At 38.1% G+C, this 26,462-nt stretch overlaps 1 protein-coding gene across 2 annotated transcripts in view; it reads left to right on the forward strand.

Annotated features, from left to right (window-relative positions):
• The window catches only part of LOC136679242 (max-interacting protein 1-like), a 35,291-nt gene extending 10,129 nt beyond the window's left edge, over positions 1-25,162 (forward strand). For both annotated transcript variants that reach the window (XM_066657666.1, XM_066657667.1), the window contains exons 4-6: positions 18,519-18,633; positions 21,146-21,326; positions 21,872-25,162. In XM_066657666.1, the coding sequence (XP_066513763.1) occupies positions 18,519-18,633; positions 21,146-21,326; positions 21,872-22,035 (460 nt within the window). In that variant the 3' untranslated portion in view covers positions 22,036-25,162. The remainder of the gene's footprint in view (positions 1-18,518; positions 18,634-21,145; positions 21,327-21,871) is intronic.
• Positions 25,163-26,462: the final 1,300 nt, after the last annotated feature.

Consider the following 26,462-nt stretch of genomic DNA (forward strand, 5'->3'; position numbering starts at 1 on the left):
ACCCAAATTCAATGGCACTCGAATAGTAAGCCTTTCATGTGTCACTGGGTGTGTACGGGAGTGCGTGCGTGTGTGTGTTTGTCTGTCTGTGTTTGTTTGCTCGGCCGACTGGTTCAGTGAGATAGTAGCCAGACGTTATGTGTCATGGGGACGGCAGGCTGGCGCTGAGACACGCTGATGTCACGATCGCTCCCACACCAGCGGCCCAAACTTCACCACCTCGCCAGCTCCACTTAAACAGGAAACTCAACAAGTTGTTATTGCTTCCTCCCACACACTCCCGATAGAGACGTGACCTTTTCTTTGAAGTCTCTGTGTCCTCTTTGAACCTTTTTGAACATTCTTCATTGGGTGCAAGTGAATCAAATTTAGCTCATCGATGTATACAAATGCAAATAGATTAACCCTTCAAACTCCAGGGTTATTGTAGGCTTCACAAGTCACTGCTCCTTCTTATAAACTGTGCATAAGTATAAAACATGTATAATGCATATTAACAATTATAATTCGATGTTAAATCTTTAAAATGCCATCACTAAATGCTTCAAGTAGTGACTGACACTTTACATTTTTAATTAATATAAATAAAAATGATGAATAACTTTAAGCACAGTTCACTATCCATATAAAAGGCATTATAATAAATAGTGACACACATGTATAACTCATTGTTTTTGTGTCAATTATAGCTCATTTTAAGAGCCTTTTAAGGCATTTTTTGGAGTTTATAAGTATGCTTAAAATCATTATTACCAAATTACAAAGAGGTATAACTGCACTTATAAATATAGGCTTTACAGAAAGTGTTACTGATCATTTTTATTAGAGCTGGACAGTAATTCAGTATCCATATATATTGCAATTTAACATGTTTCTATAAGAATTAAATGATTTTTATACACATTTTCAATATTTCACTATACATTATTTACAGCATCTGTCACTGACTGATGTTCATTACATGGCTCTGCTGTCAGTTCATTGCACTCAATTTTAAAGTTAGTTTAAAAATTTTAATATTGACAAAGCCAAGAGGTTAATGTTTTTAGGTGAACCAATCCTTAGGCTTTAGCTTTTAGCTTCTGATTTCAATTTCCCATACAATAAGGGTGAAGTTTTTGTTCTGCTGCGTCATGAAAGCCTTTGAAGTGTAAAGACAACAGGAACAACTGTTAAAAGAGGAAATTACCACCACACAGTGGTTCCACAACACAATCAGCAGACGCAAACATGCTAAAATGTGGCTTCTGGTGTCCAATCAGTCAGCTGACACACCCAGCACTCAGAAGGTTCGGACAGTTCAGGAAGCGTGACATGAAATATTTGTGCGTCAGTAGAGGTATCACGGGGGGGGGCGGGAAGTGTCACAAAGAGACAGGCTTCCCAGTATGACAAATGTGACAATTTTGCAAAATTTTTGCTAGGTGTTGCATTATGCTTTGACATTACTCCTTAAGGTTCATGTTCAGCTCTGTGGCGATTTCTGCCATCAAAGTTGAGTATATTAAAAAAATATTTTAAGTCCATTTTTGGGTATGGTAATGATGGACACTATTGTCCCATAATCAAATGGGAAATGGAAAGTGAGGAGCTACAAATGTCTGAAATGTTGTGCCCAAATAGTGTCCTACTCCTTATATAGTGCACTTCACCAGTGGAAAAAATAATACTTCTAAACACAGACTGTGCACTAAATGGGACGTGAAACTTATATCAAATACAAAGGGTTTTATTACCTGACATACAATACACCATCCCTTTTATGAGTTACACTGTGCACTACACAGTGTGGAGGAAGATATTTGTGTTTCAGCCTTTGAGGGGAAAAAAATGACAACAGCATTGCAGCTGCAGCTTGGTATGATGTGCATTGTCATAGCAACATTTCATCACATCCTGTTAGCAAGAAACAGTGTAGTGTGTCAATATATTGTGTACTAGCCTTCCCAAAAGGTTAGTACATAGCATATACCGTACAGTATTAGTGTAGTACATAACTGGAATGCAGCAATGGCCAATGCAACATGCCATGTACTTCAACAAATTTAAATAAGCAGATGTATTGGTTTTCTCCTTGTACAGTGGGTGTTTTGATATGGAGATGAAAACACATTTATAAATAAGTAACAAACACTTTGACTGGTTATTCCAGTCCATGATATAAAGTTTTTCAATAACAACACTTCAATAACAATTTATAAGCAGTGCATTGTGCACCTCATGTGGAGTAAAAAGATTTACTGCAATATCCACTGGCAGATGCTTTGTGTTTATCAAGGAATGTATTTGCTGTGTGTGTGTGTGTGTCTTATTTCTTTGTGTGTGTTTCTGTATGTGTATGATGTGAAGGAGTGGTGCAGTCATGATAGAAGAACCCTTCATAAGGCGTCAGGAAGAAGATGAAAGGCTTAAAACCACATTCCGATCGCTCACACGCCACTTCAGACACAGATAAAACACACGTGCACACTCGCAGACAGCCTTTTGATCATCTTCACCTTCTAGAAGCTTGTGTTTTAAGTCTGACCGCAGGTGTGGTATGTGAAACCCAGTCTAGTCACAAGGTGTTTTATGCTTTGGCGTTCATAAAATAAAACAAAATGTTAGCAATACGTGTGCATAGTCAAAATGTATGTAGTATTTAAAGATCTAGTGTTCAATGTAGTTTTCCACTTAATCAAAATGTAGGTGATAAGCAGGGGTGTCACTGGCTGCGACTGATGTCTAGGGTGTAGCTGACAAGATATTGAATCTCACACCTACCAATTAGAACTAAGCAAAGTGTATCTGTAAGTGTTTCTGTAAAAAAAAATAAATAAAAAGAATTGACCAATATAATAGGATGATACTGAGTGGGTTATACAGCCCAATCATTTGACTGAGGAGCAGAGGAAGTGGATTCTCTGCAGTGATGGATCTCCATCCAACCTCCTGAGTTGGAATATTATTTTTTTTGTTTCAGAGTTACACATCCAACATCAACACCTGACCTCACTAATTATCACATGGGTGAATATCATAAAATCCTCACATAAATGTTTCAACATGTAATTTAAAATCCATCCCAGAAGAGTAGACAGTAGTGGGTTTTCCATCCACATAGTTAATAACAAAATAATAAATAAAAAAAGAAAAAAAAATCACAAAGATTTTGGAAAAGTTAGAATATAAAAATATCAAAATATGAAACAGAGTTGATGGAAAAGGGTATTATGAATAAACGATTGTCTTGGCCGGGCCATACATACTGTGCACGTAGTACAGCATGTGCCAGAGCCACGTACTGCGCAACCACAGGCTTTTTTACTGGACTCCCCAGAGTCGTCTTCCTGTTCTCTCCATGCTTTAGGACCACTCTGTTTTCATACCAGCACCAACTGAGCTTCTTATTTTAGTGCATGTGTAGATTATTGTACATATATACAGCACTGTGCGGAAGTCACAGACCAAAAGGCATTTATTTACGTTCCTGTCAAAACATTAAAAACAAATTTTTCTTTATCTTTAACTTTTTCCGAGCCATTCACCTTTTTTTCGAGTCCTTTACCTTTTTTCCAAGTAAACGACCGCCCACCTGTCCGGCTGGACATTGATGGATGACTGTCGAGCTCCTGCTCCACATTTCAGACCAGTTGCCCATGCTTCAGCCACCAACACTTGCCTTGGAGCTGCCTACACTATTCTACACTGAAGTTTTTATCGATTCCAAACTATTATTACCAATAGATTGACCAGAGGAGGATAGGTCTCAAATATAAATACAAATATCAGTTGTAAAAAAGCGCTATACAAATAAATTTGATTTGATTTGAAATGACAGAAAAAAATATGAATAAATAATTAAAATAAATTTAAAATCTAACTTTTTAAAGATAAAGTGTGTTTCTGATAAATATGCATGTTATAATGATTCTGATTAAAGTAAAAACCCACTCAGATCTCTCAATCCCACTTGTTTCGATGCTGCCCCTGATCATGGAGCCTATATCATCTGAAGTGTATTTACAAGATGGTAAAGGATGGAAACATGACTCATTTAGAGCTTTTTTATCTGCCAATATTTCTTTATTGCGCATAACACTTATTATGGATTATTGAATTTTTTAAATGAAATCCCAGTTTGTTACTGCATCAAAGGTGGGAAAAACTCTCTGTACACACCCTTCGTTTAAAATGAAAAGATGGATAAACAGGTGCCCGCTAGCTTTTGGTGATATACTGTAGCTTATTGTCAAATAATATTCATTTGATTTTAAGAATGCACAAATTATGCCATTGTGTTTCTCAAATGTTGAATGTGAACGTAAACTTGAGGAATGTTCCAGTAAAGTCTGTCATTCAGGATACGAAAGTTTTGTGTTTTTTAGCATTCAGTTTTGATTTCTCTGTAAACACGTGTGTAGCAGTGTGCTGGTGCGGGCGTTGGTTCTTTTGTTTAGCATGGATCAGCTGAAGATTCAGTCACAGACCTGTTGTGTTTTCCCCAAGCTTCATTCCTCATGTACTCCTCCTCTTTTGCTTTTGGAAAACCCCATGGTGTAAGCATGTTTGTGATATATATAGTAGCGTGTGGCATCTCTCTAGTTGTGGTTTAACAGGGTGATGGACATGTTTATTTGTCAGCTGCTTGCTGTATTTTGTTTTCCCAGTTTGTGGCTTGTTGGACAGGTTAAAGGAATACTAAGATTTTCAATCTGATCTCTAAATTAATCTGTTACCATGGACAAACTTGTTACCCGCTACTTAGAAAAGAACCTGCTCACTGACTTCTTTTGTAAACCTGTTTAGAGCTGACACGTTTCTTGTCTATTCAGAAGTTCAGATAGAGTTTTACATGGTTTTCAACTGTCTTCTCATCTATGTGGCAGTTTCTCTAGAACAGTAGACACTGAAATATCCAAGTAGTGTGGTGTGTCTTATGTAAAAACTACTTCAAAAAGTTGGGCCCTCATTGCTTCTAGTTCTTGCTTTATAACCTCAGTTGTTAATATACACACTAGAGAGCAATTGTTTCAGGTGTACACATTCATTTACATGCCTGTATGCAAGGAAGTACACCCTGTCCTGTAATATAGGTTTGTGTGTGTTGTTTTTGTTGTTGTTTTATTTTGCTGTGTTAAAGCAGAAGCAGCAGGAGCGTTCCATTCCTAAAGTGGTTTCTGAATGCCTACAGTAGAACTGGGGCCATTTGTTCTCGTGTGTGTGTGTGTGTGTGTGTGTGTGTGTGTGTGAGATGCTTCTTAAGCTTTTCTTTGCCAGGAAAAGCAGCTTAGGGGACTTGATCTTTGGTCCCACTAGCCTCTCTCTCTCTCTTTCTCTCTCTCTCTCACTCTCTCAAACTCACACACACACACACATGCACACCGTTGTACGTGCTAGTGCAAATTAACAACAGAAGCTCCACTCCCTGTAGCCACCAGGATGGTCACAAACACCCAGAAAGCTTCTCCCTGGTGTCTCTGAGCCTCAGAGGTAGGTCAAATAGAGTAGAGGACACTGGAGCATCAGAGGTCATTCATCCTGCATTTGCCTTGAGTTCAGGTGAAAGAACACCTTGTCTCAGACTGCTTTACCGCAACACACCCATTCTCCTGTGGATACAGTTACAGGACCAGCTGGGAACTGCGGACAGAGCAGCTCCAGCTACTCCACTTCAGTTGCCATTTTAACATTTTTTTATTATAAAAGTTGAGAGGCTTTTGTTGTCATTCCTCTGTATACACTGGAATGAAATGTGTTTCCTCAGGCCCAAAACACAACAGCAGCCCATTGCACAGGAACTACTTAAATGTAGATACACATCACTAATTAAATGAGGACAGATTAAACAATAAAAATATCACACAATAAATCCACATGTGAAGAATTAGTGAAGAATGCTAGACAATACTGCACAAAATTAGTTTGCTTTTGTGTTTTATTACATCACTATGCCCCACTATCCGCTTTTCATCATACACAGCTATTAGCTAAGAGCAGGAACACTCTTTATTACTCAGGAATATGACAAGGCATGGAAGAGGTCCCCATTCTGATTAGCTTTAAATAAATATTAATTGAGTGTCTGAAAATAGTTTTTTTTTAGTTGTTTTCGAAAGGCAAATACAATTACAGACACTAGCAGCATTTATCATGATAGACACGTCATTGATAACGTAAAGGAAATTATTTGATTGAACATTTAATGTTGAGACTAAAATGTGTTTAAACGCGAACCGACAGGAAAGCACAACAAATGCACAAATCTCTTGAACAGCCTACCTGATCCCTCCTAGAATAGAATATGCTACAAATGACATGCAAACAACCAATCACCTGTAACATTCTGTTGCATCTTGAACAGTGTGTAGTGGGACACAGTGACAGCAGAGCATGCACTCTTCCTATTAAGAGTGGGTATGAAGTGCTGTGCTCTGATTTGTAGTCAATAAATTGTGGATAAATGATGTTTTGTCAGTAGTGGAATGATCTGTCTGAAGATTTAGATGTACTAATTTAGCGGTTAGTGAATTATTAAAACATTATAACTAATATTACATGGAGGCCACATTACAGTGCTATATGCTAAATAAAGTGATTAAAATGTTTGTAACTGGCAAAGATGGGCACTCTGGACAAAAATATTATTACACAGTCTCCAGAAAGACTGCTTTAGCATAACATCTGTTTATTTATTTTCTAGTATGGAAGAAAGAGTCATAAAATGGATCTGCTTATGTTTACTGTGGAAAGTTGTTTGCTTTAAGAAAGTATTCATGACACAGGACAGAGATTGCCCTGCTTTTTTATGGGACAAGATTCATGTTACAATTTTGTCTGAGTGTCAGGTTATCATTATCTGGGCAGGAGTAGCAAAATGTACATTTTTATAGGTTTAATGAAATGTGCTTTGTGGATTTGAGTAATTTGCATCCTGTGCATGTATAATGTGTTCTGGTGAGTGTCTGAATATTTAAAATTATAATAATGGATAATACATGCATATTAACTAAAACATTAATAGCGAAGAAATTAACCAGGAATAATCAAGAGATAACTAAATGAGCTCAGGAAAAAAAACCTTAGTATTTTAGTCATCCAAGCAGCACACTACAGCAATTCACACCCAACAGCCATATTCCTGAACTGAAGTTTGTCCAATGAGACTCAATCCAGCACATTGATCTGGACCCAGCATGCATTGTCCTGCATGCCATGGCGTTTGATCTCATAATGTGTGTGTGTGTGTGTGTGTTGGGATTATCTGTCCATCAGCAGAGGCTTCTTGTGAACCAGAGGCAAACACACTGGTAACATCTGGCCTTATCTATTTTCTTAAATTTTTTTTTTCCTTATTATTATATTATTTTTCTGACTTTTGCCCAGGGCTCAATTTCCCAAAATCTTGACTGGTACAGATACTGTTTTATATAGTAATGATGACCTTAATACTAAAAAAAAAAAAGATAAAACTACCTTTAGCATAGTATGTATGGGTTGGAGTGCGAAAACTAATTTCAGTACCTTACTAATTACATTATTTCATTAATGTTTATGTGGCTGAATGGTATAGAATCCTTACATTAGTGTTCCACTATGTTATAAAGCCTTTCGAGAAGAGTAAAAGCTGGCTTTTCATTAAACTACCAGTTATTACCTTCGATATCAGACAAAACATTGGGCGAGCATGTGTCTACAAATTTTTGGCAGTATTATGTATTTCTTACTGCACCGACTGTCTATTTCTGGGTGTATGAGCTTTCTCTTGTAATCTGTTTGTTTGTGTATTTGTTTTGCAATCACACTACTGTTTATTAGACTCTAATCCAGAAGCTCCTGCATCCCAGGGGTCAACACATCTTCAAAAACTGACCCCAGAGAGAGCAGTCACAGCTTTCCCAAATTTACCCCCACCCTTCTACAGGGGCTTTCATGATCACACACATACACAAACATACACTCAGCGGGCATGTGAGTGGGGTCTGCTGGTCTGGGAAGATTAGAGCTCAGCATGTGAATTAATCCATGTGTTACTGATGGGCCTCTATGGGCTGTCCTCCACCACAGCTGTTACTGTGCATGAGTATTTGTTTGTCTGCCCAATAAGCACAAAATATTTGTTTTGTCTGACGTTGCACGAGTTTGTTCATGTCGATAATCCATCTTTAATTCCCAGCCATGATAATACGATTAATACCTGAAATATTGTGCAACTTGACTAAGTGTGTTTTATTGCCCTTAGCCAGGTTTCCATCCAACTGTTGAAATATTTTCGAGCAAGTAAGTGCAATGTTACAAAATAATTATGCATGGTAACAATCTACTCTTTGTTTAAAACAACAAAACATCTATGAGAGCTAAGGAGCAAGTACAAAAATCTCCCTGCTTCCTCTCAGACGTGTGAAGCACCATCACTATATTTGTGTTGCAGCTATCACAACACCAAAGTCTCAGTTAGTGTTAGCTAACAGACACTGCCCAAAGAGGGAGGGGCAAGTTATGCTCTTTTGGCAGGGGTTGGCATTTCCTATAGTCTGGCTCTCATGCCACGTCATATTTTGGCCACTAAATATGCAAAGAAAGTGGCCATTTGGCTTGGAGATTTTTTAAAATTATTATTGCCTTTTCGTTTTGAGCAGCTCACCAGTCAAGCTTAATATTAGTACATTCAGAAATATCCACCTTTAATAACAAAATACATTCACTATGATCCCACGGAAGATCAATTACCTGTTTTATTAGACATCAAGTAATTATGTAAACGCAATTTCTGTTTCAAACTCTAAGCTTTCCACCACATGATGGTGGAAAGCTCTACAACTCACAATATTTCCACTTGCCTGCTGTGATAACTAGCTTACTGACATATGGCCAGTGAGTATGCTGACAATTAAAATGAATTGGACATCAATGATGACCAAGTAAAAACAAATTGGGAGTATCAGCGTTGAGGGAGAAGATGAATTTTTGTGGCTCGAGTGATATTGAGAAGGATGTGATTTTGTGTCGAGAATGTTGCCAGTTTCCATAACAAGCAGACACTACAAGCTCATTCTTTGTCAGGAAGTACTTGTTCTGGAAACATGATATTCAGAAACATGATTGCAGTGCTTAACCCAAGCGCTGTCACAGTGTTGTAATCTTTAATGATCCATATTAACCAACTACCGTGACCCTGAACTGGATAAGCTGTTACAGATAATGAATGAATGATATTAACCAACTGATCAGCGTCTTATAAAGATGGAGATGAATGGGATTGAATGATTAAAATATTCAAACATTCAGTCTGGCTTACAATACAATAAAAAAAGTGTGTTTTTAAATACACTTAAGCTTGTTTGTTAATTGCATATATAACCCATTCTCTGTTGATGGTAAGTCCAGCATTTAGACAGTAGATTATTAGATGATGTAGACACTAATTTACTCTGTCTCTCTCTCTCTCTCTCTCTCTCTCTCTCTCCCCCTGCTAAATCTGCTGCAACCGTTTTGGGGCAGATTACACAGAGTTGAGAACTAGCACAGTTAATGGCATTCCATCTGTGTGTGGGTGTGGGTGTGTGAGTGTGAGGGGGGGGTGGAAGCTCATGTAATCTGCCTGTATCCTACCTCCAAAACGTGACTGATTTTGTCTGTCAGTCACCTGTCTCCACATATATCTCTAATAATATTCGCCCAAAAATGTGCGCTTGCAAACCTTTATTTTTGTCATATTGTTACAAAAAAATATGCTTGGCACAAAACCATATTCACAGATTTACTCTAAATACAGTCTCGCTTGCCAGTCATATCTTCTAACCGAAGTTTGTATGTTTTGTTTATTTTTATTCAGATGCAACAAGACCTAACATAACTATCAATTAATATATGTTACTAACAAGGATATATATTAGAAATACCCTAGAAGTTGTTAAAGGGGGCATTCTAGCATACACTTGGCATTTAATTATGTTTTATCTGTTGTAATCAGCACAGCTAGCATTCCTCAGCTTCATTTGTTATTAATACATGTTATTAAAACTCCACAATTATGTATCTAGTTATTTTAAATGTTGGGGAATAAATTGTTCCTGGCTTTTAGTGGCTCATGATTTCAAAACTACATGTGATATTCTGCTTCAAATCTGTAAATCTTGTTATCTTCAATCCTCTTCCAAAACCTTATCCCAAATATTGTCCACCCTATCTCACCCTATTACACTATTATCGTCCTGATGTGTGAACAAGTGAGCAGATGTGTTGGCTACAGGTATAGCAATTTTATATATATATATATATATGTGTGTATATATGTGTATATATATATATATATATATATATATATATATATATATATATATATATATATATATATATATATATATATATATATGTGTGTGTGTATATATATATATGTGTGTATATATAATATTATATTTTATTAGGTTTTTTTTTGGGTTCCTTCTGTAAATAATAAATAATTCAGTGATTTCCTGTGTATGTGCTGGTTTCTATCATACAGTCAGACAGTATATAAAAATGTATTTGTGTTTTTCGTTTGACCTGAAACATTGATGTTTCAAGTGGTTGAAGCTGTCAGCATGCTCTGTTGATCAGAACATTTATTGATCAGCTCCGAATTGGCTTGAGATTCCAAAGCCTGACCCCGAACCATGTCTCTCCCTCTCTCTATAATCCATGCATTAACCAAATCATGTGACCTGCAACACCAAAGCCCATCACGTGAGGAAGTGGAGGAGAAAACACACACACACACACACACACACAAATACACAGATAAACGGGGGAAGCCGTAGTGGGAAAAAAAAGCAGCCCTCCCCATGACTATGCTGCAGCTGGAGGTGGAATCGAGGTCCATGCATATTGCATACACACACACACACACACACACACACACTCCTGAATACGTGCGTTTCATCACGACCGCCTGCTGCATGTTTGATTTGTTTATAAATGAGATTGAGAGAGATTAGTAGAATGCTGCACATTGCACTAGTGTTGAGCATTGCAAAATATTAACATGTCAGGATGATTACTGCAATAAAGGACACTGATTGTTTAGAGGACTCATTTGTCTAGGCCAATATGTGAGAACAAATAACTGCATTTAAATGAACTGAAGCCTGACTTATGATAGTTTCATCAAAAAAAAGCACTACATTTAGGCCATTCCCCTCTTACCACAAATATAATCTGTTATGTGCCTAGCACTGGAGTCTGAGACTCAGAATTCAGAATCAGTAAACTAATGGAAACATATGGCCTAGAAATTTTTGTACAAACTTGTAAATGCCTAAATCAGCACACATTTGCCTCAAATACATTTTTACAGTGTACAAAGTTACGGTTTGTTGCTTGATGCCGATTGGTGGAGTATTTTTGTTACATTGTTTGTTACACGTGGCTCCAGTCCGAATCGGGATTCGGACCCTAAACATGTCTTGGTTAATTGACTACATTTGGGGTATGGGGCAGGGGGAGATTGTGTAAATCAGATTAATTCTGGCCAAGCTGTGGCCTTAACTTGTTTGTTTTTGTGCCCAAAGCTTCTGCTTTCTGTCCTGCTCTGTTTCACGTGAGCAGCAACACTCTGTTGAGGTTTCTGTTCTGCCACAAAAACATCTGGTAGGAAATGATTCCTTTGCAACGCACAGAGCATTTTTATTCTGTTTTTAGGGCTGTGCGTGTGCATGAATGTCTGTACACGTGTGTGTGTGTGTGTGTGTGTTTTTCGTGTTCACGCTTTACTGTAGATCCTGATGCTTCCCTTGCCGTGACGACGCATAGCAACAGTGAGTTCCCTCCACAGACAGGCTTCCCTATGTTCTGTTCTATAAGTAGGTCAGGGGAGGGTGTTACACTCAACAGAACGCATATGAACCACTCACAAACACACATATATACATGTCGATTCTGAAGCATCAAAAATGGTAGTTATCCATTACATTGTAAAAATTATTTGACTAATATATCCAAAAAATGTAGTTCCCTCTTATTGTCATTAACATTACATTAATGTAACTGAAGAGTTAAGAATATGCAGTTATTCTATTATAAACATATCCTTTGTGAAGTGTGTTACATCAGAAATGATGTATGCATAAACATGCACAGCAAGGAATTAGGGTTTTGGTCGGTAGGAGAAAAGCTATACCATTTCTCCATTATCCACAGAGAGAAGAGCTTTGATGGTAGAGTTTGATGGTGAGAATGCAATTTATGGACAATTACGCAAAATTCTTCTTTATCTTAATCTTCATATCCTTTCGGACTCTGTGTATTTGTTTAGATATGAAGCAACAGTGGAGCTTGATTTTCTCCTCCCTCTCAAAGATGAAAGCATCGCAAGGTTTTTATCTGAAAGTAGCGGTTGAGGTAGTCTGCGGGGTCTTACACACTTTTCTGTTGAATTCCTGTTGTGTTTTTTTTATTGTTATTAATTTTTTTTTTTATATTTATAATCATGAAACTTATTTACTTAGATACTCACACAATTAACAAAATGCAACAAAATTTAGTGCCACAATTAATGACAGTCTTTGTCGTGTTCTGTATCTGTTAATAATTAAAAAAAATCCTTAAAAAAAGTTGCAGTTTGCATTTTTACATACACCAGGATAGTATGTCTGGCATGTGGAACATTTAATGTTGTCCTTTACTCGCACTCTTTCTCACCTCTCCTCGTGCTGTCACGTCCCACATTCTCCATCTCATTAATTATTCACTCATTGGTAGAACGGAATCTGGGATGAGTGAGGGTGGGTGTATTTAGATGGAGTTGGTTTTTTATATTTGATATGAAATATGTCAAAGATTAAAGAGGACTTACATTATTTTTCTTTAGCTGAGAGTTGATTGATGCATGTGGAACCTGTCTGATACATGGTTTTGCACTATGATTGTACTAAAATTGTGCAGATATATACAGATTAGTCTACCTATAGCATTTTTACATACAACCCCAATTCCAATGAAGTTGGGGCGTTGTGCAAAGCATAAATAAAAACAGAATACAGTGATTTGCAAATCCTTTTCAACCTATAGACTAAATATATTAAAAGACAAGATATTTAATGTTCAAACGGACAAACTTTATTTTTTTATTATATTTTTTTTGTTTCTCTCAAATATTCACTCATTATGAGTTTGAGGCCTGCAACACGTTCCAAAAGAATTGGGACAGGGGCACATTTTCTTTTAACAACTCTCAATAAGCATTTGGGAACTGAGGACACTAATTGTTGAAGCTATATAGCTGGAGTTCTTTCCCATACTTGCTTGATGTACAACTTCAGTTGCTCAACAGTCCAGGGTGTCCGTTGTCGTATTTTGCGTTTCATAATGTGCCACACATTTTCAATGGGAGACAGGTCTGCACTGCATACAGGTCAGTCTAGTACCCGCACTCTTTTACTATGAAGCCATGCTCTTGCAACACATGCATGTATGTGGTTAGGAATTGTCTTGCTGAAACAAGCAGGGATGTCCCTGAAAAAGACATTGCTTGGATGGCAGCATATGTTGCTCCAAAACCTGTATGTAAATTTCAGCATTAATCGTGCCTTCACAGATGTGCAAGTTACCCATGTCATAGGCACTAACACACCCCCATACCATCAGAGATGCTGGCTTTTGAACTTTGCGCTGATAACAATCCAGACAGTCCTTTTCCTCTTTGGCTCAGAGGATACAACGTCCATGATTTCCAAAAACAATTTGAAATGTGGACTCATCAGACCACAGGACACTTTTCCACTTTGCAGCAGTCCATCTCAGATGAGCTCGGGCCCAGAGAAGCTGGTGGCGTTTCTGGGTGTTGATGATATATTTCTTTTGCTTTGCATGTTGTAGACATGTAGATTGAGCGATGAACTGTGTTCACTGACTGTTCTCTTACACAGTGGTTCACTAAGTGAACGTCCTTTCTTGTGAACGACTGAGCCTTTCCGGGATGCTCCCTTTATACCAAATCATGACACTCACCTGTTTCCAATTAGCCTGTTCACTTGTGGACTATTCTAAACAGGTGTTTTTTGAGCATTCCTCAACTTTCCCAGTCTTTTCTTACCCTAACCAACTCTTTTGGAACATGTTGCAGGCCTCATTTAAAATGAGTTAATATTTGAAAATAAATAAATTAAATAAATAAAACAAAGTTTATCAATTTGAAGATTAAATATCTTCTTTTTGTAGTGTATTGAATTGAATATAGATTGAAAAGGATTTGCAAATCATCATATTCTTTTTTCATTTATGTTTTAAACAACGTCTCAACTTCTTTGGAATTGGGGTTGTAGATTCCAATAAGACGTTATTTATTAGATATTGTGTATTTTCTTTTTTGCAGTGATAAAAAACAATTCATTTTTCTTATAACAGCAAGCAACTTTGCTATGGCCCTTTTTATGGAACTTCATACCAATACAAAGCTCCAGGCATTGGATTATAATTTATGTTAATGTAGGAAGCCCGCTGTTGTGTACGGAGCATAATTTTGTAGTTATTTTACTCAAAGTTTATTATATACAATACATAGAATATATTATTATATATTAATATCATGGAATAGAGTGCACAATCTTTGGGCACAAGTTTTGGCAGCATTTTGTTATCCACAGCTAATCTGAGAACAAATTCACCCTGTTTCCCCATCAAAATAAACACCTGAAAGTACACTTTAATAAAGTAGAGTAATCATAACCATCAGCCTCACAGTTTCCTGCACGTCACACACAAAGAGTTACTGCTGTGAATCTGGTGTCTGTTCCCGTGGAAACACATGTACTCAAATGCTGAATACACCTCCCGGTGAAAATCTCTCTCTCTCTCTCTCTCTCTCTCTCTCTCTCTCTCTCTCTCTCTCTCTCTCTGATTGACACACACAAAAATGTAAAAATAGTGTAGTCTTGCCAGCGGGACCATTCAAAAGAGCAACGTTAAATACACACACACACACACACACAGGTTTGTATGTTAACTAGCAAGAGAGAGTTATACACACGCACATACATACAGGGTGAGTCAAAATCGCAAGACTTATTTTATCTTAGGTTACCTGTAACAAACAACAAACGTTTTGAAATTTTGTGTTGATAGCATTTGAACCAAAAGAGTCATTGCATATCTGATTGTTGTAATCTATTTCTGAGACAATTCTGGTCTTCTTTGACATGCTACATGACCAACAATCCAGTTGGACAAACGCTTAAAACACTTTTTGTCTCATTTGTCAGTTTCAGTGTCTGTTAATTCATTTAATGTCATGAGAAAAGAAAGCAAATTTCGATGTCATATGTCATGAAAATATAACATTTTGAGCTGTTAGCCAATATATCTCAATTTTTCATAAGAGAGGGTTAAACCTTTCTAGAATTCCTGATTTCTCCCTTCCAGTATATTAGGTTGTTTTGAGTGTGTGTCTGTGTGCACATGCACACACGTGTTTGAGTCACTGGAGGGATATGTCAAGACATGCAATCTGTAAACTGCTTCTTTCACCAGGTGTTTATGTATATGTGTGTGTGTAGTCACTGGACGGACGTGAGGAGGAGGTCAGAAATAGTGTGTGTGGAGTCAGCTGACAAAATATATGTGAAAACCTCACTATGTCTCTCTTCTCAGTAAATCTCTAGGTTGAGTCATATGGAGAATGTGTGAAGGAGTAACTGTTGTACTTTCAGAGGAAGGCCTTTTGGACGTGTTGTCTGTGTCCAAGATAGAAAACATGTCTGAATTTGTCTGGGCAATGAGGATGTGAGTAACTCCACCTCAAAGCATACTCTTTTACATGTCCAGGCTTAACCCGGCCTTGGACTCAGTGTCCTCTGTAAAGAACAGTACAACCCTGGTTATAGTGATAGTCAGATTTACACGAATCCTAACTTACAGTTCAGACATGTTTGGTGTCTTGAGGTTTACTTCTGTATGTACAGGAATATTTGATTAATCCTTAGGGGCAGGCTACTGAAAGTTAGCCATTTGTAGTGTACTTTTAAAGTTTAGTTCTTTTTAGTTTCCCAAGACTACATTCATGGTTCTTAAAAGTATCTTGAAAGTATTCAGACCATAGATGTAGAATTGCAGTTGCAGCTGTTGTAAAGTGTATTTAGCCTGAATATTATGGGAATCATTTCCTATTGTTTTGTTGGCCTGCATTAGAGATGGTAATTCTGTACTACATAGTAGAGTGGAATGGTTCAGCTTAGGAATAATTTGTGGACAATTTGAGCTGTAGTTCAACTGAGATAAACAAGAGGACAGAGAACAGAATGGTCCAGCATACGCCTTAATGCAGGCTGTCCCTGGTTGCATTGCATTGTGGGTAGTTTAACAGAATGTGCCTACACTTTGTGTGTGTGTGTCTGTATGTCTGTCTGTCTGTGTCTGTGTGCACATGGATTTTCGCAAACTGCAGGCCACGTGTTGTGTAATCTTGCTACAGATGGAGTGTCATTCACACAGTTCCAGTAGAGGAGTGGAGGAGCTATTAATGGATTCACAATAATGCAGTGTCCCACACCCACACTTGTCACGATACTCCACACACACTCCTATTCAACCACACCATAGACTGGCACTTCCATACAACACAGCTCTTTGCATACAGCTCAAGACCGAAAGCATCCCAACACTCCCTCTAATTATGTATTCAGCTACTCTCAGGGGCATCTATTGCTAAAACTGATGTACATAGTTTGTATAATCTAAAAGTACTGGCAATAGAATGGGACACTCTGGCTCAAGTGTGGACACTTCAAAGATTTCAAAGAGTCAGTTTAACTTATTCAGTTTAATATTCATAAGCAATTTTGTGCAATATTTTGTGGCAAATGTTTAGGTTGAAAATTGCAGGCTATGAGCTTTTCAAAGAGCATTTTCACACAGGAAGTAATACCCAAAGTTGTACCGCACATTCAATTGTGCAGTATTTGTGATTGTATGTTTATTTCAGTTCTAGACAGTGTTTGTTTCCTTTTTTAACTGATCCATTTAGTTCCTGTGTAGTTTGTATCCACACACCCATGTTGAATATTTGGAAGAATTTGAACACACTGATTTGCTGTCACAGGTGTGTTCAGTTTGGTTGGTGCTAAAACTCTATAGTAGAAAACCTACATTTCGCGAGTAGTTCTCCTGCTCTTTTGTCAATTTATGGTTATGGTGGCATAGTATCAAATATGACAAAATAAAATTAACAATTAATGCATCTTTAAATCATATAAACCAAAACTCACACATACGCTTGGATATAATATTATCCTCAAGAATAGAACAAATCAGTGCACATGTTTTGCAGTGCTTTTCCAAGAATGCACAACAAATGCAGTAACGAATACATTTTTGTCATTTGCCATTTTCAAACTACTTAAATTTTAGGTTATTTTGATGAATAAAAAGAAAATAGAATTTTTTAATACTACACACCAGTTACCATAAAATGGCAGGAGCATGTTTAAATTTTGAATTACAATTTTCAAAAAACTTTTGAACTTATTGGTACTCCTAATATACAGGGGTTGGACAATGAAACTGAAACACCTGGTTTTAGACCACAATAATTTATTAGTATGGTGTAGGGCCTTCTTTTGCGGCCAATACAGCGTCAATTCATCTTGGGAATGACATATACAAGTCCTGCACAGTGGTCAGAGGGATTTTAAGCCATTCTGACTCGCTCCTCCAAAACACCCCAAAGTGGCTCAATAACATTTAGATCTGGTGACTGTGCAGGCCATTGGAGATGTTCAACTTCACTTTCATGTTCGTCAAACCAATCTTTCACCAGTCTTGCTGTGTGTATTGGTGCATTGTCATCCTGATACACGGCACCACCTTCAGGATACAATGTTTGAACCATTGGATGCACATGGTCTTACTGGTGCAATGTGCAATTAATGAAGATTGGCCACCAGGCTGGTCCAAGTTAGCCATGAAACCTCCCACACTAAAATGACAGGTGTTTCACTTTCATTGTCTAACCCCTGCATATAAATTTGTTTTATTATTGGTGCCTGTGTCTCTTTCTCTGTCTCAAAGATATATATATATATATATAGATGGATAGATAGACAGATAGACAGTACAGATACTTCTGATAAGATGAAATGACCTGATAAGATTTGTACACACAGATAACAATCTCTCTGCCGCCACCCCCCCCCTCTGTGTTTCACTCTTTCTTTCATACATTCATGCAGGGTCTTCCTGTAGTAGTGTTTGTTCATTTAAAAATATCATTGCCTTTATGCTTTCAAGATGCATCGTAGCCAAAAGCAGCAATATCCATTATAGTAAAGCCTGAACCAATCCACACAAAGTAGGCTTCCAAAAGGGTCCCAACATTTGTGTGAGGGAGATGATGTATGTAGTATTAAAAGTTTGTATCTCAGGCCTCGTGATTTAAGAAGGGACTACAGCTTATTGCACTGTGACACATAATGGATGTCATGTTTATAAACCGATTTTATTCACACCACTGTGGCATGTTTGTGGGTGCTTTATTCTAAGTGTGTGTGTGTGTGTGTGTGTGTTTATAGACGAGCACACCTCCGTCTCTGTTTGGAACGATTGAAGACTCTTATCCCGCTGGGACCAGACTGCAACCGCCACACTACATTGGGCCTGCTCAACAAAGCAAAAGCACATATAAAGGTAACATTAACATAAACACAAACACAGCGGACACTTTCTTAAAACAGAATTCTCCTTGGGTGTTCTCCACTTCCACGAATGATATATTTAAATGGAAAAATTAACATTAACATTGTCATGGAAACTGAAAATATGTCAAGTGAAATAAATGACTTTTGTTGGTGAAACTGTTACATTCCATATTCCCATTCACAAAAAACACATTTGCATACATCTGCCCATTCAAATACAGCAGGTTAGTCTCAACTATACTTGAATAGGATGAATTTTAACATGAATTACATGGCCCGATACATGACAATTAATCAGTACAGAGGTTATCTTCATATGTCAACCTTTAAGGCAGAGTAATCAAAAATCAAATCAAATCAAATCAAATTTATTTGTATAGCGCCTTTTACAACTGACGTTGTCACAAAGCAGCTTCACAGTTTCAAAACAGAACATTTAAATCAAAGCCCAATGCAAGCAAGCCGAAGGCGACAGTGGCAAGGAAAAACTCCCTCGAGGCTGGAGGAAGAAACCTTGGGAGTAAAACCTTGGTAATAAAAGCGTGAACTAATTTTTCCGCATCTTGGAGGGATAAGGAATTTCTTAACTTAGCGAGGTTCCGAAGATGTAGGAAAGCTGTTCTTGTAATGTTACCTATATGCTGATCAAATGATAGATCTGAATCAATTATAACACCCAGATTTTTAGCTGATGAGCTCGGGAGAACAGGGAAGTCAAAATTATGTATTAAGTCTGATACCTTATTTATAGCAGGTTTTGGACCTAGAAGGAGAACCTCGGTTTTGTCGCTGTTTAGCAGAAGGAAATTGTATGACATCCAATGCTTCACTTCTTTAACACAGTCCTCCATTTTCTTTAGTGTTGGTTTGTCGCCTGGTTTGGCTGATATGTATAACTGTGTGTCATCTGCATAACTGTGGAAGGTAATGCCATGCCTGCTAATAACTCTGCCCAGTGGCAGCATGTATAATATGAATAGTAAAGGTCCTAAAATGGAGCCTTGGGGAACTCCAAATCTCATTTTTGTATGAGTAGAAGAAACATTATTTACGTTTACAAACTGATAGCATGTTTAATTGTAGGGAATAAAATATATGTTGTGGAAAGGGTAATTTACACATAAACTTTAATAAGGCATATATTGTAAAAATGATTCATGTCATAAAAGTTGCCTTATTGAATATCCCCAGAATCCCCAGAAGGTGTTAATGAGAGTTGGCACATTGTGGATGTTTCTGAGGGTGTTGGGTAGCATTATGAACATCGACCTACAGCAAAATGTTACCAAACTCTAGTACTAGTACCTTATTCACTAAGCACAAGCACACACAAACACAAAGTGAAAGCTCACATAAAGAATGTGGAAGTAAGGTTCATCGTTGTTCAGAGCGGCTGTAAAGTGCCTTACTCAGTGTATGTCTGTATAAACGCAGATGCACATACACACACACACACACAAAAGCATATGCAAACACAGCTTATTTATAGTCAGTATTGATTATAAACATATTTTGTGTGTGTCTCTCTCTCCAGGGGTCATGTTCCATTACACAACTGTAATGTATTGTCACTGTTCACACTGGCAATGTGTATATATCAATCAGAATTGAACTCTTTAGTAAACACCACACACACAAATACAGAGGCGGATGGGAAAAATATTTATGTCACACTGCTATTCATGTGAAATCATATACTGATATAACCATTGACCTATATATAACCCAATTAATGTTTTATACTCTAGCAATATTCATTCATTCATTCATTCATTATCTGTAACCGCTTATCCAATTCAGGGTCACAGTGGGTCCAGAGCCTACCTGGAATCATTGGGCGCAAAGCGGGAATACACCCTGGAGGGGGCGCCAGTCCTTCACAGGGCAACACAGACACACACACATTCACTCACACACTCACACCTACGGAAAATTTTGAGTCACCAATCCACCTACCAACGTGTGTTTTTGGACTGTCGGAGGAAACTGGAGCACCCGGAGGAAACCCACGCAGACATGGGGAGAACACACCAACTCCTCACAGACAGTCACCCAGAGCGGGAATCAAACCCACAACCTCCAGGCCCCTGGAGCTGTGTGACTGCGACACTACCTGCTGCGCCACTGTGCCACACTCTAGCAACATATACAGTATAAATTTAAATATCGTAATCTAGATTAGCATTTTGAAAAACAATGCAAAAATACATTTTCAGTCTTAGGTGTCTACACACTCCCTGTGTAGAATTTAGAGAAAATTGATAAAAACTCTCTCACACACGCACACACTGTAGATGTTGGAGGAGGACTGAAGCATCTCTCCCTCTCATGCTGATAACAGTCCTGATAGAACTGATGTGTGCTTAAATATCTCACTCTGCCTCTATGTAGTAGTTTGAGGTGGCTGACAGGACTGATATATATCATATTCTGTCTCATTCTCTCTCTGTAGTAGTTCAAAGATTGGTAGGACTCAAATATCCACATGTGTCTCTCTGTAGAAGTTGGAGGAGACCGATAGGAAGTCTCAGTATCAGTTGGAGAGTTTGGAGCGGAAGCAGAGGCGCCTTCGCCGGCAGCTGGACTTCCTGCGAGGGACCTGTGCTGTCGGAGAAACTGAGAGGATACGCAGTGACAGTGTGGGCTCCACCCACTGCTCTGACCGCTCTGACTCTGATCAAGGTACACACAGTAATACCCATATCGCTCACATATATGGATAGTTATTGACAGAGAGTCCATATCAGTATTAGGCTTTTCACATTTCCCCTATCATTGTAATCTAACCATTATTTTAACTCTGGATCATTTTTTGGTCTGCTCTCTTCAGTAATTCCTTATGAGAAAAGATTGGCTTTGTTCTCATGTTTATTTTAACAACAGCATGAATTTTGTTTTTAGCAAAACTTTGGATTGATAAATGTTTTATAAATGTGGAGGACTAGCTGACTCCTAATTGCCCTGCTGTTAGGAGTATATGGCTAGACTTATCCTCTCTTTGTTCATAAAGTAAAAGGTTTAAATATCTATCTATTTTATCAAAGTAAATATTATGCTGTTGCAAGCTTTAGCTGTTAATGTTGGTGTGTGGAACACTGGGATTGCCATTTTATTAGAACTATTTCAGGCACATAAAAAAGATCGAATTTGCTAATGCAAATTAATGCATTGCCTTTGTATGTTTCAAAGCATTGGTAAAATATCTTTGTCTCTTTCTCCCTTTGCAGAGGAGATTGAGGTAGATGTAGAGAGCACTGAGTTCTCCCATGGAGAGCTGGACAGTGTAAGCTCGGCCAGCACCAGCGACCTGGACGACCACAGCAGCCTGCAGAGCCTGGCCAGTGATGAGGGCTATTCCTCCTGCAGCCTCAAGCTCGCCTTCAGCTCTTAAGACACGCCCACATACACACTCGCACACATACTAGTTCCCATAATAACGACTACCAACAAGTACACCCCCCAAATCCATGATTCGACTTCAACAAAAACACTGTCCCGCACACTCCACCCCTGCCTCATCACCCAAACCGTTTGCCCCCTCAGAATCTGTCACATCATTTAGGTGACCAGAGCACAAGCCTTCCAGATTCCTTTTTATTGATTGGTTTGATGTTCCAGAATGTTTTAGCCAGAGTTTTTTAGACAGTTTATAAAAATTCAGTACATTTCTTTGATATCAGATTGAGAGATTTTTTCAATCCAACATTATGTGTTATTTTAATTTCACTCCAGCTTTCAAACAATCAAATTACCTGGTGTACGAAAGGCTTGTGAACTTGTCGCCTGTCGGGACTTTCTCAAGTGACACAACAGCAATCTGAACGTATGTGAACCAATGAAATATGTACGATTTGGACTCCTACTGGAACACTGCTCCCAGCATATCAAGATCAGTGGCCCATGTCTTTAGATTGTCTTAAAATTTTTAGAAGGCTGCTCAATAATCCTGGCACGAACTACATCGACTGGTGCTACGTGAATAGCGCAGATGAGAAAAGCCCTTCAAAAATGTCTGCAGTGTTTCATCAAAGAAAAGAACGAAAAGAAAAACCGATCATTCCCATGTTTAATGGGGAGGTCAATTTTGGTGCATTTACACAGCAGAAACCAATGTTTCTGCACAGCAGCTACAAGCAACTCTGCACTGTCCCGCCATAGAGCTGAACGTAGAAACCAGGCACCATAGCCTTCGAGTAGATGTCCCGACTAGCAGTAACAAGCAATAACTCCTCTAGACCCATCTCCATGTTAGGGCCTCACACTCCCTACCTGCCCTCTTCTCTTTTTTTTTCTCCAAAGGCACTTTCAGTGTCCGTCCAAAAGAGCAAAATCCAACTTGCTTGTGTTTTTTTGTATATAATACATAAATAGTTTAATAAATTAAGACAAAAAAGAAAAAAAAAAGAAAATGGAGTTTAAAAAAGGTAGATACCCATGGGTAGAACTATTGCCTCTGTTGCTGTTTGTCTTGTGTTTTTTGTGCATTTTAAATTATATTTTTGGAAAAATTTACTATCCTATCAGATGCGCTGGCAGAGTGGCATGAAAAGTACTAATATTTTGTTCATGAATATATTATTTTTTTGTTTGTGCCCCCCCCAAAAAAAATATTTTGGAAAACATGCTCCAAGAACAAGACACATATGAGGAGAAAGCTTGTGGTGGGACCCTGAGCACGGACCTCTCGTTTAAGGAAAAAAAATTACAAAAAACAAAACAAACAAAAAAAAACAAAACAACCAACCAAACAAACAAAAAAAAACGTTTCAGTTGTGCTCTTATTATTTATTAGATAGCTATGGTTTATTATTATTTTTGTGTGTTTTTGTTTAATGTCAAAGCTGTGAGGCATTCCACTATTGGTAAAATATGTCGGCGTTAAGGATCCTGGGGGTGGAGATTATCCACAATGCACCTGAATAGCCCCCTCTTGGTCTTCCGCCTGTTAAAACTCATTCCACTTTTATCTTTCATCAGTGGAAGGAATGAGTCTGAAGTTTTCTTTCGTATTTATTTCTCCTCCCTGATACATCATTGGAGGAGTAGCTTAATTTATTTGTCATCCTTTCTGGGGTTTTTTCCTTTTTTTTTTTTTTTTTTTTTTTTTTTTGCTTTTGCTTTTTGGTATGCATTCCTCTCCCAGGCAGATTCTTCAGATCACAGAAGTGAAGGGAGAAGCAAGCAGTAAATTGAATACAGTGTAATTTTAATATATATATATATATATATTGTCGTTTCTTTTCTTTGAACTTTAACTCGTCCTCCTACTTATGGCTGTTGTTCGCCGTCAGGTTCAGTAAATGCTTGAGCAGCAGAAGTAAAGTAACATCAAAACCACAGCCGTTTCCATATGAGTGCAGCTTCAGTGACCTACCAATAGATGTGGACACTCCCCTGGAGGGTAACATTCATCTACGATGGTCATTTTTCAATGTGGAAGCAATGATTTTAAAAATGAGTTCAAGCAGACTTGCTAACTCAGAACAGAAGATAGTGAGCACAAGTTAGCATGATGCTAGCTTTGTTCACTTTCTTTTATTGTTAGTGTTAGCATTTCTTTTTCTTTTTTAGCAGAACTGGACTGAACATGGTGCTGTTTTAACACCAGGCCAAACTACAGACGAACACTGTATCACTCTTTCTCCCAATTTTTTTCTTTACCCCATTGTTGAGAAAGCAACTACCTTTTTTTTCCTTGATCTCTTTTCATAATTTGTCCATTTGTACCTTTATTTTTTCTTTAATCTGCACTTAAAGCCAGGGCCCATATTTGAAAACCAGTGCTTTTGAATACAACACTTTAAATCCCACAAAAACCATCATACTGGCTTTTGGATGGACTTTTTTGAGTGGTGCTTATCTGGGATCAGGAAACTGACCCATGAACGAACAGAGACATCCAGCTGCATCAAGCTTCTCAGAACAAATGACCCAAGAGGGCACACATTTCTAGCACTTTTGTGACATGTTTGCAGATCAGTCTCTGGAGATTAAAAGCATTAAAAAAAAACCCTGAAGGAATCTGATCTGAGATCGGCTCAACTCTGAGTATATTGAATACATGAAATAAAGGGGGTATTTTCCTTCAAGTGTTTTAGCACAGATTTCATTGTCTGCAAACACCACTTTAACTGCTCTGTAATCGTGACTGTTCTGGAAAACAGCCCAAAAGGCTTAGCACTGAGAAGCTTGATGCCTACATACCCTGCAGGCTCTCTGTACAAGTCTGTGAGAATGTGTGGGTTCAGAAAGCTTTGGTTAAGGGAGAATGGGCCTGTGTGATAAAGCTATTCCTATTCCAAGGAGAAGCGAGGTCCTGTTGAACTTTGGGGCCATGCTTTGTGAAACATGCACTCTGATAATAGCTGTAAGTCAAACTGCAATACTTACAATAAACACCAAGATTGTCAAATCTGAAGACCAAAACAAATCCTGTGTCACCCTTTGTTCATTTCAACTGTAACTGTTACCACTGAAAAGCTCTTAAAGGAATAACTGGTTGAAAAAAATAAAAATCTAATTTTCATTGTTAAAACTGTAGCAGCCATTTTGAAGTCTGTACTTTTCAAATTACATTGTGCATTGTTAGCAAGTCTAGTTGAGCTTACTTAACACAGTTTAAGGCAAGGTTGTATCATCTCTATTAAATGAATCATTAATTAATTAGCCTACCCGGAATTGTTGTGCGCACGGCAGGGATACTTGAGGGATGACCTGTCCTTCACAGGGCAACATACACACACACACACACAGCTATGGAAAATTTTCTGAGTCACAAATCCACCTACCAACATGTTTTTGCACTGTGGGAGGAAACTGAAGCACCCGGAAGAAACCCACGCGGACAGGGGGAGAATACACCAAACTCCAGACAGTCACCCGGAGCGGGACTTCAAACGACAACCTCCAGGTTCCTGGAGCTGTGTGATTGCGACACTACCTGCTGCACCACCATATGTGAGATAATGATAAAAAAAATCTGAAATACAGTTTTATTGGGGATTATGTTGCCTTGCAGCACTCTGCATATAACCTGTCATTTGTTGGGAGCTGCTATTAAGGGAACTAGGACGTCTAAGGTCACATAAGGCCTGTAGTGCAAACTTCGTGTGTATACTTCATCAGTTTTTAGTTACAGAGTGATGTTACTAAAAGATGATTTTTACTCGAAGCTATCGCTTTAGGCAAATTTAATCAAACAGGGCTAAATCTCTCTCTCTCTCTCTCTCTCTCTCTCTCGACCATTAAAGAACAGGATATATCTGAGTTTGTGTGTGTATGAGAGAGTGAGTTACTGGATTGCCCACATTAATCTGATGCAGGCAGCCCACCCGAGTCTCATGTACCAAACCACACAAAACCCAAGGTCATCCTTAAGCTATTTCAGGTCCAACCCATGTGGGGCCAACAGTACTTTGTAAAAACACACTAAAATTTGTAAATGCGCTTATGAAAAGTAGACCACATTTAAATAGTTAAAGATGCTTAACTATGAATACTTTCTGGTTATAGCTCAAGTATATATGCCTTGTTCCCACATGTAGACACAAAGCAAACGGTTAAAAAAAGCTAACAGTGAAATGGATAAAATCCTCTTCTGAACCATTCAGTAATGCCAGATCCATTTTGTTTTATATCTTAATCCACAGGCTTTGTGGGCCGAACTGTTAATGCCACCTAGAGTGCAGAAGTGGTGAAACATACTATATTAAGGAAAGTGCTCTTGTAGTTACACTGTAAGCCGTAAATTTGTATGGGGCACATTTTAGTTGCATATCTTGCGTGGAAGGTTCTAAACGTTTTAGCGTATGTTGTTTA

Source organism: Hoplias malabaricus, chromosome Y (genome assembly GCF_029633855.1).
Source record: "Hoplias malabaricus isolate fHopMal1 chromosome Y, fHopMal1.hap1, whole genome shotgun sequence".
Classification (NCBI taxonomy): Eukaryota; Metazoa; Chordata; class Actinopteri; order Characiformes; family Erythrinidae; genus Hoplias; species Hoplias malabaricus.